The following is a 12,381-nucleotide window of genomic DNA, read 5'->3' as shown; positions in this document are numbered from 1 at the left end:
TCCTAAATTTGAAAACATTCAAAAGAGAGACTTCAGAAAACCCTAAATTTTAACACCCATGTGCAACCTTGATTACTTTGCATCATCTTTAAAATCAGCAGTTTGCTCACCTTTAAAATAGGGATAGTAATACCTAATTACTAATGCTGGCATTAGTGAGATAAGGTACACAGTTTCTAGGAACACATGGTAGGTACACTGTGCTTACAAAACTGCACTTATAGATTTTAACACAACTTCTTTTCCAAAGTTGAATTTAAGGGTATTTTGTACTTAAAATATGAATATATTGTTCATCTATATTTGTTATTTTCACTTTAAGTTTCTTCATGGGATCAGAAGATACGAAGAAAGTGCATACTTCTCCTTATGATTTTTTAAGAGTATTTTATATTCTCTCTTAACATGTAGAGTAACATTAACTGAAGGATATTAGCAAGAAACAGCATTTTTATTAAAAAGTATTGGCTTCTCTAACATGTGTCACAGAGGATGAAATCATCATTGAGATTGCTGCTCAAACCAAACCAAACAACTACAAAAAAAAAAAAAAAAACCCAACCTTCAACTATTTCAAACAAGCTATATGATAAAACTGCTGAAAATTTAAACTTTCGTTTTATGTAAGATATAAGCATTTGCTTTACAAATGTCAGAAAACATTGCTTTAAATGGGCAAGTAGAAATTTCACTTGAAGAGTCAAAAGAGAGAATATTTGCCTTAGCATTCATTATTTATGTATGAAGAGTAGGAGAGCAATGATACATTTTAAGGTAACATTTACTGAATTTCAGACCAGGTATGTATACTGAAGTATAGTTGCATTGATTTGTGGATATGAAACACAATTTTCTCATGGACTTTGTTAAAACTGTTTTAAGTTTGCATTTTGAATTAGATTGAAGGTTATCTTGAGTTAAAATATTAATTGAGCTGATATGAAAGTTGAGAAAAGTAAGATACTCTAGTGTTCATCAAATGATAAATCACTGGGGCAGATGGAAGATAATATTTAGGAAAAAGCATCTCACTCATGATCCAGGTAGTTGTTAATCAGCATTTCAGAGGCCTGTAGTGTTCTGATAGCTCTGAGATCATTTGTTCATCTGAAAGTCACACTCAGAAACAGCAGGTTGCATAGATCTAGGAGATTTAATTATCTCTGGTCTTAAAAAAGCTATCTCAGAGAAACACATGGCACACATCTTTCTGAAAACATGAATCATCATTCATAGAATCCTCAAATTGTCCCCGGATCATGTGGGCAGACTATATCCCAGAGTGATGACACAGAAGTGGTGTGACTATATTCTGTCTTTGGGCACAACTAAGGCTTTTTACTGAGTACCTTGTGTGGTCTCCCATCAATAATCCTAATCAACAGCCTTTCACTGTTGTCCTTTCCTGGGACCATCACTTTAAATGCCATCTCATTTACATTAGAGTTCACATTATGACACTCCCCTTTTTAAGTCCCTATAATGTTTTCTTTGTGGTATTAGAAATAGGACTGCCTTTTCTCCAGTGTGATTGTTTTGTATCTTACTAGTCTTTAAAGCAATTATAGATTAAAAACATAATGTTTAGGGATATAATTTCGGGCATCGACAAGAACTTTTACAGTTAAATATTTCATTGAAATTGAAGGAATCTGGTATCCTTTTATTGAAAAGGGCTTCCTTCTATTAACCTTATTATGTGTGTGTGTGTGTGTGTGTGTGTGTGTGTGTGTGTGTGTGTATCCATGTTTTTGATGGAGGAAGAAAAGCAAATTTTCAATTTTTTCCTCTTCCTTTAGTATACCTGCCATTTTTGTGATATTGCCTTGCCTCATGTTCAAAACAAAATACATCATGATTTTAGACACATTCACTTTCATGAAGAAATAACTAAATTCAGAAAAAATATAATTAGTGTGAGTGTGTGTGTGTGTGTGTGTGTGTGTGTGTGCCAGTCTTCACAAGGCTGTATGCTAAGGTGTGCTTGTGGATGCCAGAGAACAACTGTGAGGAGTAGTTTCTTTTCTTCCACATTTTTCTTTTAAAAAATTATTTATTTATTTATTTTTTTTATATACATTGGTATTTTGTCTGCATGTACATCTATCTGGGGGCATTGGAACTCCTAGAACTGGAGTTGCAGATAGTTATGAACTGCCATTGGGTTTTGAGAATTGAATCTGGGTCCTTTGGAAGACTAGTACTCATAACCACTAAACCATCTCTCTAGCCCCTTTTTCTGCTTTCATACCTGTTCCAGGAATGAAACTGAGGTTGTCAGGCTTATAATTTTGGATGGCAAGCACCTCACCCACTGAACCATCCTGCCAGTCTCCCATAGATAATGTCTTTTTAAATGTTAAATGTCTTGTTTTCATTTGATTAGCTTAAAGGTGTTTAAGAAGTGGACTACATAAGGAAACTCTCAGCATTGCATTATTTTGCAACATTGGTGAGGAACAGCAATGGTAATTCTCCATGTGTGGCATCACACCACCTGAAGCCATGTGCTTATTCTGCTTCTGAGCTGTAGATTTCTTACCAGAGCACATGGTTTGTTACTCATTTGTGAGGATGTTGGGACAAGTGAATGAAATAATCCACATAGCCTAATACTTATCAGATATTTTTTGTGGCATAAGTTAGGAACCACTGGGAATGTGAAAATAACAATAAAGACAAAAATACTACGTGTACCAAGGCTTAAATATCCACTTTCTCATAATATACGAAGTTTTGCTAATATATTAAGCACTTTAGAAAAGGCTGTAGGTCACTTATGTACTGGGCTTTATTTAAATGCACTAAATTCATTTTTCTCTTTAGATGATGCTGACAATGTGCCATGGGTGAAGAAGGAAGGGCATATTTAGGTTATATGGAAGCATGTTGGATGGGAGGGATTTGGTTAGCTGGATAGCAGCTGGTCGCTCAGGGAGTATGCCAAAGCAAAGCATTGCTAATATCAAGGGAATATACTGGGTCCTCACTGAACTATATCAAAATGCAAAGAGAGCAGTCAGTTCTCATTCAACACAATAAGAACCTACTAAATGCCAGGAAAGATTGGAGAGTGTTGAATGAGAACAGGAGAATGCTTTGTCTTTTAATACAGTTCTAACCTAGTAAGTGCCAGAGGAAGAAGAAGGAACACAAAGAATCGGGTCTTCACATTTGAGGAGCTCACAGCCCAGTGGGAAAGAGACTAGCACATGAGTCAATATAATACAGTGCAAAGGGGTCTTATCAAATGCTCTGGGGACACAGCCAAGGGAGCCATGGAGTTTACAGAGGAGAGCTGGGGTTTCATAGAGGGTGTAAGAAAGCGCTGGTGGGAAGGGAAAGCTCTCTATGGAAAACTGCCTCTTGCAGGGTCTCATTTTGAGGCTTGAAGTAGCTTGTCTATTAGGGTCGAAGAATCAGCCCAGGTCTGTTAATCCAGTGCTTAGAATATGATTAAGAAACCATGTCTGTCATTTTAGCAATCCGGATAGGCATTATGTGCATACATCCCCCAAAGAACTCCTGCTGCCTGGAAAAGTTGTCATTGTCACCATGACAAAATGTCTATGATTCTTTTAGGTGCTTGTGAATGAGCTTTTTTTTTTCTTTTAATTTATCATAACAAAGTCACAATGAAGCTATTTAATTTAAAGTGGGAAATGATGGATGGTATGGATGGTGAAAGTACTTTCCCCTCAGAATCATGCCCAAGAGAAAAAATAGTATAAACCTTTTTTTTTTTCACTTTAACTTTATTATATAGTTCATTCATAAAAATTGGTGCACATATGGTTGTAAATCCACCCTTTCGCCACTAATTTCCCTCTCTGCCCTTCATTTACCTTGGAACACATTTTTATTGGTATAGTTTTTATTAAGTGCTGAGCATGGCTCTGTAGATGAGCAGCTTCCTAGCATGTTGATTCCTGAAGCTCTGACCACCCTCACCTCACCTGTCCTGCAGCTCTCTTAAATGCAGACCCTGCTTTTAGACTGTCCTTTTCAGACAAAGAAAAATACATAAAGTTTCTGCTTGGATTCATGGGATTGCAAGTGAAGATTTCTGAATGCAGGTCTTCTTGCCTTAGGGGTAACTTTGAGAAAGGACTCCCTTATTATCTGCTTTCTTAGAAAATGCAATCACTGGTCTCATTCCTGACTGCTGGAGACCAAGTAATCATCTTCTTAATTCTTCCAGATAAGTCTTTAAATAAGTCAGGACATCTTTAACATCTCTCCTGAAGACTGAAGCTTGTTTCTGCCTCTCTCATGGTGACATTATTGGTCTTGGAAGTCAAGCAACTTATACATCATTCATATAGATATTTTCCACTAGCTACTCGTCAGCATATTTAGATTTGGGAGGAGCAGAAAAGTAGGCAGTTTTTATTCAGTTGATGAAAGTATTTACATACAACTGGTAGGGTTGGGTCTTTAGTATATCAATGATAGCATTTGCTTACACTCTCTAGTAGGTGTGCACACTCTCTGTGAGCTTAACAATACTTTGGGTCTTGTTAGAGTTGTAATTAGATTCCTGTCAGAAGCATCTGAAACATCTAAAAAAATCTTGCAACTAGATTCTTATTCTAAATACCTAAAACACCTAAAAAGTAATAGCAGTGCAATATTTGAAATGCTACTTAATCCCATAGAAAGTAATTCAATTTAGTGATAGCTCAAGAGCTGTGGATTGAGGGTTGAGCTTTGTTGTTTTTATTCTAATTTTACGTATGGGTAAATTACCTTATAGACACTATCTCATGCCTCACCCTCAGTCAAATCAATAGATAATAAAGTTATAATTTCTATCTACTGTGCCTTGTCGGAAAATCTTGACCTTATGCAAATGTGTGAATTCTTTTAATAGTTTACTCCATTAATATACCTATCCTCTGTTGAAGTTGTGTCTGGGTCAGGAAGTCCCGACCGATCCCATCCTGTGTGTCTGATGTTGCAGGAGCGGGAGTTAAGAATTTAGGTCCCAGTAATCATCGAAGCACAAGGGAAACTATATTCAAGTGCCATGTAACAAAAGATGTAACCACCTTTTGATTTTCGACGCTTTTGATGCTTGGATTCTCTTGAACGTCACTATATTATTTCTAGAAATGCAGGAGGAGGCGCGACGCTACCAAAGCACAGCCTCGTTGCTGCATATTTTCTGTGTAACATAAGCTCTGTTTTTCTTTGTTTTCTCCAAAGGCGTTTGAACAGAAATAACCTTCAGTTGTTTCCTGAGCTGCTCTTTCTCGGGACTGCGAAGCTCTACCGGCTGTAAGTAGACACAAGTGTTCGCTCTTGCTTTGGGTTGACCTTGGGTTTTATTAATAGAATTGTGGGTGTTTTCTCGTGCTTTCCTGGAATCGATGTGTTAACAGATTCCTAGATTGAAAGTTTGCCCTTTTGCTTTCTGAAGGAAGTAGACGATCTTCAGTGCTTCCAGTGGCTTTGTTTATGTAGCACGTTGTGGTTTAATTGTTCATTATTGCATTTGTATATTTTTCTTGGTTTTGGTTTTGTGGTGATAGACAGGTTTGCTTAGTGCTCAATAGAAACCAAAAACTTAAGGAGAACATTGCTACTGGTCTTCCACTTAAAGGAAGTTGACAATGTTTCCTGTAAAGTTGGGGTTCTTTCTGTTAGCTTTTGTGATACTGTTTCGGTACTTGAGGAATAGGGTTAATTAGTTCCTGCATATTATCTACCCTAAGGCATTGAAATATGTAAATTCTCTCATAAGTGTTTCTTTAGCCAGAATTACAAATTCTGAAATGTAAACTGCTGCAAGGCAAGGCTTTCATATCAGAATATCTCATAGGCTGTTAGGGAAGTTGTTCTTTTAAAAAAGCATGTTGTGAGTATTAGGTGTAATCCATTTTTCCTCCTAGGAATGCTTGTTCACTGACCTAAGGCATAATAGTGAAAACACATTTATGAAGGCTTTGAAAATTAGATTTTTCAGCTGTGTGCATGGTTTTGCACGGATGGTAGATATGCCACAAAGTGTTGGAAACATAAGTAGCAATAATTATCCATGTTGGTGTATGTTGTGAACTGATGGCTGGGATATATAGAGTAAGTTGCCTGGAGTGGCCCCACCTGGATGTTGGGGAAGTCCCATATGGAAGTGTCTGTAGAAGAAGTGAACACATTGCCATTTTCTGAATTTGATTTTGTAGCCAAAGCTTTGTAGCCTACAAGTTCAATATTGTTCTTATCAATTCCAGAAGTGTATGTATGTGAGGGAGGGTGCGGGGGGAGGCCTTCATACTCACCCCCATTGAAGACAGGATATCTGTGAGGTCAGTATTCCTAATACTTCATTTCCCAATACAAAGCCCTTTCCCAGCTGACCGCCACATCTCTTTCCTCACGTTACTTCCCTTAAGAGAACTCAAACGCCTGGCTGCATGTCTCCTGCTTGTGAGCTCTGCTGTTTAAGGGGTCCCATTTAAGTGTATTTTTCAAAATCAAAGAAAGTTTTCCTAACAAATGATCTCTAAAGGCTATTTTTTTTTCTAAGAAGTAGGATGTAGCCTGCTGTAAAATACATACATATATATCAATTGAAACATATTTAAATAGTTGTAGTTGGTGGAGTAAGGGCCAGATTTGCTTTAAAATAGTATCACCCTTGTTTTAATTCTCATGGGGTTGAAGAAACTTGTAAGAAATGATTTTGAAGCTAATGTCCAATGATCTTGCAGGATTGTGACTTTGCTAGCAGTGTGCATAAAAAAAAAAAAAACAGCATACAGTGCCTTTGAAGTTTTTTTTTTTTTTTTTTTAATGTACTGCAGAAATGAACTTAAATGGAATGACTGGTGTCTGTTATCAGCTGTACTATGAAAAATGTAAAAAGTAACCAAGTAACCTCAACACTCTCTCTGACAAACAGGAGTGTTTTATGTTTTCTCTAGAAGTACTTAGAGTGATTTCCCAAGGAGTTTTTTCAAGCCTTAATGCATTTTAGAAGTCCCCAGCAGCAAATTATACCATTTGACATTTGACCTCTTTGAAAATATCACACAGTGGAACCAAGAGATCTCCCCTTAAATTTTTAAGATTTTTATACTTTTCTGAAGCTTCTGTATAATGAGACACATGAAAACTGTGAGAAGTGGACAGAAGAGGAATCAGACCCCATAGACTGTGACAACATTTTCTGATTAATTGAACGCATGTTTAAAAAGGGGAAGAGGCAGCTAGAAAAACACATGGGATATTTATGTGTCTCTTTTGCGCAAATACTTCCCCCTGACAATATGGAAACTAAAAATGTTAATCATTTATATCTATAGTTTAATACAGATGCAAATATTGTAGTATTGCTAAACCTAGCCCTTCATGGCATCATAGTTAGTACTGACAGAGTGTCTCTATATAGTGGCTGACATTTTCTTTAAATAGAACTATAGAGGTTTACTTTTGTCTCCTTCCATCCCTCCCTCTCTCCTTCCATCTTTCCTCCCCCTTTTCTTCCTTCTCTCCTTTCCCCCTTTCTTCCTGACTTTCCTTTCTCTCTCCTGTTTCTTTCATTCTGTAGCCCAGGCTAACCTTGAACATATTGTGTACATATACTAGCCCTGAACTGTGGTGATTCTCTTGCCCCAGTCTCCTAAATGTTGGAACCATAGTCATAGAAGTGTGATTATTGCCTGAACATTTGTATCAGAAATATTTTTGTTTTGAGCTGAGGATCCCATGCCTCACAAGACTTACATAGATGTGGGCGAATTGTTAATTATGATATTTCTATTGAGAGGAAAATATATGAAATAAATGTGACTACTCTTTGAATGATGCTACCAGTGAAATGAAACAACCAACATGAAGAGTCTTTAATAAGCAGAAAGACCAAAGCTTGTAAGTCTAGCTATTATACGGGATGTAGGTTCATTGCTTTTCCACTTCACATGATACAGGCAACTAGTTGCTCACCTGAAATGGATACTGTAGTAGATTGAAAAATGTGTTCAAATCCACATTCACAGGTGCCCTTTGAAGTGCTTCTTCAGAATGTATCCTTGTGCAAGAAGGATAAGTGAGAAAGGGACATAGGAATTCTGACAAATAACAGGGAAGAAATATTAGCATGAAGAAAATAATGGACTAGTTGCTGCATGTGTATATTTTAAAAAAATATCCATTGGTACCTGGCTGAATGACAGGGTAGAGCCATGCATATGTAAATCATAGGCAGAAAGTACTTGTAGAATATATTTATTTTTCATAAATGATGCTAATTAATATATACACTTCTTTATTTTTATTTAGTGCCTACTTTATTTAATATATTTTCACTATATATTGCCAGTCAAGTAAGACAATCAGTTTAATATATAGTTTATAAGCTGCTATTTGTTTTTGGCATTATATGAAAACTATCTTGATACATTGGACATTATACAGATTCCTGTGAGTTTTTGTAATGGATGATCATCATCTGACTTTTGGCTGAAAATGAGATGCTGGTCACACATGCCTTTTGCAGACTCTAAAAATGAGAACTAAAAGGAAAAATAGGGTACATGGTATATGAATTATGATTTGACACGGTTGATTGCTGCTAGCGGCCAAATATGCTTTCCCTTTCTGTCTGCTCCAATTTCTCTTTGGAAAGGCCGAGAGAGCACTGCATGCTCAGGTCAAGATGTTTGCTCAGAAATAGTAGTACACTCACAGCTGTGTTGGCTGGGGCAGGAGACTAGTTTCAATAGCATTACCGTTTATCCTGTCCATTAACAGAACTCTGTAAAATAATCCCAACTCTATGTAAACTACAGGACAGTGTAATAAAATGACAAGCACTTGTTGACAGATGGAAGGTGTAAGTAAAGGGAAAGTAAAGGAGGAAAGGGTGAAGGGTGCAAGAGGCAGTGCAATTTTCCTGCCTTCTACAGGGAGATTCTTTCCTCCGCTTTGCTCCTCTGACTCGGAGGTTTTTGCATTTTTATGATCCACCTAAGAGTGGAAGAAAATTCTTTTCAGGGCAATCTGGAGCTAGTTAACTGAACCAAACTGTGGTGAATTTTGAAGAGCGTGGCCACTATGGGCCGAACCCAGTGAACAGTATATGCAAATCTTCCAGATAAGCCTGTCCTTCAAGGTAGCTTGCAAGTGTGTGATGCACCATTTCCCATCTGAGTTTGCAGCTGCTTATTCAGGCTCATTTCAGAGGAATTTCATTGATCGTGCCATGAATAAGCATCTGATTGGAAATGTTTGTTTTGTGGTTTTCAGTTTTGTTCCTTGGGTATTACTATGTTTACCCAGACATCTAGCCTAAGTTTTCATATCCAAGGCACTTTCCAGAAACTCTTCTTTCTCTAGTATCTTTCCAACTCCAAAGAAAACAAACAACAGTGAAATGTATCTACCTGTGCCTTCACGCACACTTTACTACATTATTTTTTGAACAGAAGTTTTGTTGGTGGTTCCGAAGTGGGAATTATTCCTCAGGAGCTTGAGGCTCATAAAACTTCCTGAAATTACAAATATTACCTTGTTTATGGCTAGTGAATTCTTACTGGAGATGAATAGATTTTGCATTGCTTAAATTGATTGGTCATGTGGCAACCCTTATCTTAAAAAAACGTAAAATTGTCAAAACAGTTACTGATAACTATAGTCAAGGGAAACTTCAGGTTTTGTTGTTGTTTTATTAGGGCAACAAATTAATTTCTCTAGTGTGAGAAACACACAACTAAGCTGTCTTTATTCCTTTTTTTTTTTTACTACATAACAAAAGTTTTCATTGTTTTAGGTAGTTTCAAGAAAACTCTTCTTGTAAATACATTTTTAAAATTCAGAACACTAAAACCATGTTTATATTTGTGAATTATAACCTAAGTTTTATGAATTGTGCTTATCAATACTCTAAGCGAATATATTATGGAAATGATTTAATATCCCCAGGGTCTAGTGTGAGACTTGACCCTTGTAAGGTCTCAATGACTGATGTATTGCATTAAGTCTCCGTTGGGTTCCAAGTTTGCAACTTGAATGAGCAAGTGCTAACACTGGGAAAGCATTATGAATTATGAAAAACCAAATTTAATTTAAGAGATAACTTGACTAATTAAATGTTTGGTTCCCTTGGGTTTTCTAAACATTGAGTGATGTCAGCAGACCCAGCAAAATCAGAATGATACCCTTTTTTTCCCCCATTTAAACAAAATATACCTAAGTTTGGGGTAATGTAATACTTATGTACAACTAACCTTGTTTTGGGATGTCAAGAGAGTCTCATTAGAATTCTTGTAGTCAAGCATAAAGGCAGAATACGACAGCAGAGCCGTGTAAAAATTCCTCTTGAATTAATTTCTGCCAGCTCTGATTAAAGTGTGGGCCACTAGAGGTGTCAGGTGCCATAGTTCCTGCTTCATTTTACTCTTGGCCTGTTTGCCCCTGCCACAATAAATCGGACTTTGGCTGTGCAGGAATTGCAGGTTACAGTTGCTACGGTTACCATTGTCCAGGCTGGGATCATTATTCTTGGAGGGAGCTGCAGTGATGGCTACTGCTGACTTCACTGCTGAGACTGCCTGCAAGTCTCAGGTGCTGAGGGTGAAGTTCTGCAGGAAAAGCCCATCTGTCCTGTAGTCCAATCGGGTGCCGTCCTTGTGTGTGTGTGTGTTGTGGATTGAAACTTTGGTGAGGGACCTGACTGACTGCATGTGTTTGAAAACAAAGAGCCTGCAGGAGAGAAAGTATAGCAGTGTTGACTTCCAGTGATTAAAATGCCAGTCTTTTATTACTTATTAAGTAACATATTACTTGTTTTTACTTGGCCTGAGAGACTCTGGTTTTGCCACTTAAAAATAGATATACACAAGAATTAAAGTTTAAAAGGTCACCATTATGCAGTTTCAAATATTTAAATAATAATTGATTTTTATTTACTTACTGACTGACTTACTCAGACACCATCTCAGTATGTATCCATAGCCGGCATGAAATTCACTATGCAGACAGTACTGGCCAGGGACTAACTACGGCATTCTTCCCGCCTCAGCCTCCCGAGTGCTTCAGTGACTAACAGGAGTGTGCCACTGTTTCACGTATCAAAGGTTAATTTTTAAGTGTGTGGAAAAAGAAAATGACATGAGGGTACCTGTACATATTTCAGAGTAACCACTGCTACAGGCCAGCCAAACAATGTTATACAAACTATTCAACGGAACTAGTTCTGAATTAAAAAAAAAAAAAAAAATCAACATACTTACACAAGGAGTTATTGGTCACAAATCAAATGAAATTAAAGATTGTAATTATGGTTGTCCCAGCTTGGTGTTCTAGCTTTCCTCCAAAGAGGTAGCTAGTAGTAGCTTTGTTAATAATGATAATCAGATTTCTGAGACATATGCCACGTGGACCCTGGCTGTGAATCTATGACAGAGTGCCCAGCATCAGAAAGCCTAGAGCAAGGAAGTTGTTCAAAAATCTGCTCAAAAGAATGTTTGCTTCACCATACACATGCTTTTACTCATTGCATTATCTGCCCCCATAAGTACTCATGGTACGCTGCATTGGGTTTGGAGAATCTTATAACAGAGGGGCAAATTTGACTTGATATGTAGCTTTTGTATGGGAGGTGTATTTAAGTCTTGGCTTTTACTAATATGTGAATTAAATCCTAGGGAGTTCTTCGAGAATTTTAAGGTTTCCTGAAGCATGCATTTAAATATCTTGTTTTCGGGCAAGAAAAATATCATCATATATACACACCTAGATAATTTTTTATTTTTATATTTATTTTTGTTTTTTCAAGACAGGGTTTCTTTGTGTAGCTTTGCGCCTTTCCTGGATCTCGCTCTGTAGACCATGCTGGCCTTGAACTCACAAAGATCCGCCTGGCTCTGCCTCCCATGTGCTGGGATTAAAGGCGTGTGCCACCACTGCCTGGCCTAGATAATTTTTTAAACCTTGATTATAAATCATTAAGTGGACAATCTTGTAATTTGGGAACTAGATTCTGCACAAATTTATAAATTCTATATAAATTAAGCTACACTAAAATAGTTTTAATGTATGTACATGTTTACATTGTATTTTAGGTCATTGAAATCAACTTGATTTGCCTTATGAAGAAGGTAGTTTGAAGCACTGTATAGGTTACATTGAATATTTGGGGTTCTTTTATCCTTGGAAGCCACATGCCTCTGGAGTCAAATTTTCTTACCAGTGGAATTGGAGGGATCATATTTTCTACTTTCTGGGAGATATCACAAGTTTCATTCAGATTCTATATTCAAAGGAGCCTTGTCAGCTTCCAAGTAGGGTGAAAATTCTCTTCCTATTGTTATTGATGTCTCATTGCACACACAGAGAAGATAAGAATCACTCAGTCCTGTGATTTTTCTTCATTCAGCC

General features: G+C 37.1%; 1 protein-coding gene across 11 annotated transcripts in view; it reads left to right on the top strand.

Annotated features, from left to right (window-relative positions):
- Positions 1 to 12,381, top strand: part of Slit2 (slit guidance ligand 2) — a 344,297-nt gene that overhangs the window by 12,148 nt on the left and 319,768 nt on the right. For all 11 annotated transcript variants that reach the window (XM_036200674.1, XM_036200672.1, XM_036200673.1 and 8 more), the window contains exon 4: positions 5,209 to 5,280. In XM_036200674.1, coding sequence (XP_036056567.1) covers positions 5,209 to 5,280 — 72 coding nt within the window. The remainder of the gene's footprint in view (positions 1 to 5,208; positions 5,281 to 12,381) is intronic.

The sequence above is a fragment of the Onychomys torridus genome, chromosome 10 (genome assembly GCF_903995425.1).
Source record: "Onychomys torridus chromosome 10, mOncTor1.1, whole genome shotgun sequence".
Lineage (NCBI taxonomy): Eukaryota > Metazoa > Chordata > Mammalia > Rodentia > Cricetidae > Onychomys > Onychomys torridus.
Note: the sequence above shows the minus strand (reverse complement) of the source record. Positions and strands in the feature narration are given on the sequence as shown.